The sequence below is a fragment of the Coregonus clupeaformis genome, unplaced genomic scaffold (genome assembly GCF_020615455.1).
Source record: "Coregonus clupeaformis isolate EN_2021a unplaced genomic scaffold, ASM2061545v1 scaf0624, whole genome shotgun sequence".
Taxonomy (NCBI): Eukaryota; Metazoa; Chordata; class Actinopteri; order Salmoniformes; family Salmonidae; genus Coregonus; species Coregonus clupeaformis.
In genome coordinates, this window is record NW_025534079.1 from 192,501 (window position 1) to 197,500 (window position 5,000).

The window sequence follows — 5,000 nt, forward strand, 5'->3', positions numbered from 1 at the left end:
CTGACTGCTGAGATCCTGGAGTTGGCCGGCAACGCTGCCCGTGACAACAAGAAGACTCGTATCATCCCCCGTCACCTGCAGCTGGCCGTCCGTAACGACGAGGAACTGAACAAACTGCTCGGGCGGTGTGACCATCGCTCAGGGTGGTGTGCTGCCCAACATCCAGGCAGTGCTACTCCCCAAGAAGACCGAGAAGGCAGTCAAAGCCAAGTAAATTCGCTACTGCGACTTCAACTTGACTACTCAACCCCCAAAGGCTCTTTTAAGAGCCAACCACCTAGCTCTCCAAAAGCGCAAAGTACCTTTCTATGACCGCTACACATTGAGTGGGTGTATACACAACTATTTCGACATTCTGTGCCCACATGAGGCCTTGCATGAAAACAACACCTACTAGGCCTCGTTTGCCATAGCAGGCTAGCATTAGATTACAACGTCCCTATAAGATGTCACTCTTGACTTTGGCGACTATTATTGTGCGTAAAGGGCCGGGCGGCGTCCCTATTGCGCATAAAGGGCCGGCGGCGTCCCTATTGCGCGCGCACCGGGAGTTTGAATTTTGGAGAGGCCGGGCCTCCCGTCCAATGGCCAACGGAGGAGGCCTGCGCAACGGGCCAATCGGGGTGGTGGGGGAGATGGTGTCCAATCAGCAGGCGCCACTGCCGGCTTTATAAACTTCACATAGGCATTTCGAGGCTATACTCCCGACTGTCAGAGAAGCGCGATGGCCAGAACCAAGCAAACCGCTCGCAAATCCACCGGTGGCAAAGCCCCCAGGAAGCAGCTCGCCACTAAGGCTGCCTCGCAAGAGTGCCCCGCCACCGGCGGTGTGAAGAAGCCTCACCGTTACAGGCCCGGCACCGTGGCTCTGAGAGAGATCCGTCGTTACCAGAAGTCCACTGAGCTGCTCATCCGCAAGCTGCCCTTCCAGCGCCTGGTGCGAGAAATCGCCCAGGACTTCAAGACCGACCTGCGCTTCCAGAGCTCCGCCGTGATGGCCCTGCAGGAGGCTAGCGAGGCTTACCTGGTCGGCCTGTTCGAGGACACCAACCTGTGCGCCATCCATGCCAAGCGGGTGACCATCATGCCCAAGGACATCCAGCTGGCCCGCCGTATTCGCGGAGAGCGCGCATAAATGAGGATGACCTGAACTCCAAAATCCCCCAAAGGTTCTTTTAAGAGCCACCTCCATATTTCCATCAAAAAGGCACAATTGTTCCATGTATACACGCACCTCTACATTACCCACCATGTGTGTTGTTCACTAACACGTCTAAAAGCTACGTATTGCACCTTTTCGTTGCCTGAAGTCTAGCTTCAATGTGTGTGTGTGTGTATGTGTATATATATACACAACCATATATACAACCGTCTGGCATCATCCACTTACTTTGGACTATAGTAGCACAGTAAAATGCTTTACAAAGGAGGGGGAAAAGAAACGAGTGATAATATAGGCCGAATAGTTACAAGAATGGTGTTCAGATGAATAATTGACACTATTAGTTGTGTCATTAGTTGCCTTGAATGCAGTCCAGAAGAAACATTGCATGCCAACTTACTTTGAAAGTCCCATGTTGCAGTGCTGCTGAGAGACTCATGCAGAGGCCCAAACTTTACAGTGGAGCACGGAGGCCATCTTGTGGTTAAATGTGGGTACTGCACCTCATGGTCATTTGCTCTTTAGGCCAGCGTTTCCCAAACGCGGTCCTGGGGTCCCCAAGGGGTGCGCTGCTTGCCCTAGCACTCCACAGCTGATTCTAATACTCCCAGCTTGATGATGATGAGTTGATTATTTGAATCAGCTGTGTAGTGCTGGGGCAAAAACTCCCAAAACGTGGCCCGAGTTTGGGAAACCCTGCTTTAGGCTAATACTAGCCTATTAGGATGGCTTGGTTCGATCGCTTTAATGGCAACTGCTAAACTCTAGTTTTCACTAATTACTTGTCCCAGGTCACCATTATGAATCCAATAGCAAAACAAATGTTTCAAAATTGCTCAATAGTGAAAAAAGGCCAGGAAACAATGGGTTCTCAGCAATATTTAAACAAACAACCAATCACTATTCAAGCATAGACATTAGGATCATCAACAAATATTCCTAAGTCATACTACAAAAGGGTTGTAACGAAATGGATTTGTCTGTTCAATGCAAGTTCAACGTCAAAGAAAAAGTGCATCACCACAACAAACGTGTCTTTAGATACACTGTAAAAAATGACTTTGTGGAATGTACTCAAGCTATTACAGTCAACAAAGGCACACGTCATATTATTGAGTAGATCTTTTTGCTTGTTTTTATGAGTAGATAAGCTTGAGTAAGTTGAGTTGATGTGGTCCAATACATTGAATAAAGATGATAGAGACGTAAAAAGGATTATATTACGTTGATTCGACTCAAATAGACACTGAGAGACTGAGAGACTGAGAGAGTGAGTGAGTGAGTGAGTGAGAGAGAGAGAGAGAGAGAGTGTGTGAGTGAGACTGAGAGTGTGAGTGAGACTGAGAGTGTGAGTGAGTGAGTGAGTGAATGAGAGAGTGAGACTGAGAGAGTGAGAGAGAGAGAGTGAGTGAGTGTGAGAGAGAGAGAGAGACAGAGAGAGAGTGAGTGAGAGAGAGAGTGAGTGAGTGAGTGAGAGAGACTGAGAGACTGAGAGAGTGAGTGAGTGAGTGAGTGAGAGACAGAGAGAGTGAGTGAGTGAGTGAGAGAGAGAGTGAGAGAGTGAGTGAGAGAAAGAGAGTGAGTGATTTAGTGAGTGAGAGAGAGACTGAGAGACTGAGAGAGTGAGTGAGTGAGTGAGTGAGTGAGGACTGATAGAGTGAGTGAGAGAGAGAGAGAGAGAGAGAGAGAGAGAGAGAGAGAGAGAGAGAGAGAGAGAGTGAGTGAGTGAGAGAGAGAGACTGAGAGAGAGAGTGTGAGTGAGTGAGACTGAGAGACTGAGAGACTGAGTGAGTGAGAGAGAGAGAGAGTGAGTGAGTGAGTGAGTGAGTGAGTGAGTGAGTGAGTGAGTGAGTGAGTGAGTGAGAGAGAGAGACTGAGAGAGTGAGTGAGTTAGTGAGTGAGTGAGTGAGTGAGTGAGTGAGTGAGAGAGAGAGACTGAGAGACTGAGAGAGTGAGTGAGTGAGTGAGTGAGTGAGAGAGACTGAGAGAGAGTGAGTGAGAGAGAGAGAGAGAGAGAGAGAGAGAGTGTGAGTGAGACTGAGAGTGTGAGTGAGTGAGTGAGTGAATGAGAGAGTGAGACTGAGAGAGTGAGAGTGTGAGTGAGTGAGACTGAAAGACTGAGAGAGTGAGTGAGTGAGTGAGTGAGTGAGTGAGTGAGTGAGTGAGTGAGTGAGAGAGAGAGAGACTGAGAGACTGAGAGAGTGAGTGAGTGAGAGAGAGAGAGACTGAGAGAGTAGGTGAGTGAGAGAGAGAGAGAGAGAGAGAGAGAGAGAGAGAGAGAGAGAGAGAGAGAGAGAGAGAGAGAGAGAGAGAGAGAGAGAGAGAGAGAGAGTGAGTGAGAGAGAGAGAGACTGAGAGACTGAGAGTGAGTGAGTGAGTGTTCCACATAGCCTATATCAGTATTTGAGTATGTTTCCCGCGCACGGTAGGTGCTTTCACGTCACCTTTGAAATCGCTCCTCCCTAGTCCCCTAGAACGAGCGCCCTCCCCTTTGCAACGCCTCCGAACATATCACAGAGGCGCGCTTTCTGTGCCGCTGGCCTCAATCAGGTCGACCAAACGCAGATAATAGCGCTCCACGCACCGTTGCTGAAGTCATTCATTCACTTGAACTCATACTAGCGAACACACCATGTCTGGAAGAGGCAAAGGCGGCAAGGGACTCGGAAAAGGAGGCGCCAAGCGTCACCGCAAAGTTCTCCGCGATAACATCCAGGGAATCACCAAACCCGCTATCCGCCGTCTGGCTCGCCGCGGCGGCGTGAAGCGTATTTCCGGTCTGATCTACGAGGAGACCCGCGGTGTCCTGAAGGTGTTCCTGGAGAACGTGATCCGTGACGCAGTCACCTACACCGAGCACGCCAAGAGGAAGACCGTTACCGCTATGGACGTGGTCTACGCTCTGAAACGTCAGGGACGCACCCTGTACGGTTTCGGCGGTTAAAGTCACTCTCTTCGGCACCACAACACCCCGACTCGAACCCAAAGGCTCTTTTAAGAGCCACCCACATCCGCTTCAAAAGGGCCCATTCCATATAGTTTTTTTATTTTCTTCCGTATGCTATTTGGTAGGAAAGTATGAGCCACTTCGAGTGGACAGGGAGTATTAAATAGAGGATTCTAATGTCCCTTCCCGTTTTAGCGCACAGAGGGAGGCCTATATCTGACAGTGGCAAAGTGTAGTGACGTTGTTATTTTGGGTCAAGCAATAGTGGCATTTGGACAACATAAAGCCACCACCAGTCGGTAGACGTGCCTCGAAAAAGAGGGGGACAGCGCGCGCAAGACACACACAGTCCAAAATGGGAGCCCTATGTCTGACGGTGCCAACGTGGGCAATTCTATCACCAGCATTATGTGGCACAACAATCGTGCCATTCGGACAACTATTCAGGCCCCCCTTTGAAACACACAATTCCCCATCGGTCACAGAGCATAGGCTATAGAGAGGAGGGAGGGTGTGAGGACCGCGCGCGCCCTCAATTGTCTTTGTTCGGGAAGCTAGCCTCTGAGCGGAAGGCTCTTTTGAGCGCTAGAGCTCCACTGGGCAAATAGCAGGGGCGCCTACGAGCAAGCAGGGGAGTGTCCACGTCCGCCGACTTTGATTCGCTTCCTCTTCATAAGACGGGTAAGCGCCCTTCACCCCCTCATTCGTTTCTGAGAAGCAACGAGACATCATCATGCCCGAGCCAGCAAAGTCAGCGCCCAAGAAGGGCTCCAAGAAAGCCGTCACCAAGACCGCAGGGAAGGGCGGCAAGAAGCGCAGAAAGTCCAGGAAGGAGAGTTACGCCATCTACGTGTACAAGGTCCTGAAGCAGGTCCACCCCGACACCGGCAT

General features: G+C 50.4%; 3 protein-coding genes across 3 annotated transcripts in view; all 3 read left to right on the plus strand.

The window, feature by feature from the left end:
- LOC121561406 (histone H2A-like) overlaps positions 1-347 on the plus strand; it is a 584-nt gene extending 237 nt beyond the window's left edge. The window contains 2 exon segments of the mRNA XM_045216169.1: positions 1-120; positions 122-347. The exon segment at positions 1-120 is cut by the window's left edge and continues 237 nt beyond it. Of these exon segments, the coding sequence (XP_045072104.1) occupies positions 1-120; positions 122-214 (213 nt within the window). The 3' untranslated portion in view covers positions 215-347.
- A 3,223-nt stretch (positions 348-3,570) lies between these two features.
- Positions 3,571-4,115, plus strand: LOC123485245 (histone H4). The gene has a single exon (XM_045216172.1). The coding sequence runs from the start codon at positions 3,795-3,797 to the stop codon at positions 4,104-4,106; it is 312 nt and encodes a 103-aa protein (XP_045072107.1). The 5' UTR covers positions 3,571-3,794; the 3' UTR covers positions 4,107-4,115.
- A 680-nt stretch (positions 4,116-4,795) lies between these two features.
- Positions 4,796-5,000, plus strand: part of LOC121561414 (histone H2B) — a 438-nt gene continuing 233 nt past the window's right edge. The window contains exon 1 of the mRNA XM_045216170.1: positions 4,796-5,000. This exon is cut by the window's right edge and continues 233 nt beyond it. Within this exon, the coding sequence (XP_045072105.1) occupies positions 4,843-5,000 (158 nt within the window). The 5' untranslated portion in view covers positions 4,796-4,842.

Coding starts and splice junctions, on each gene's coding strand:
- LOC123485245 (XM_045216172.1), top strand. CDS start 3,795: ATGTCTGGAAGAGGCAAAGGCGGCAAGGGACTCGGAAAAGGAGGCGCC.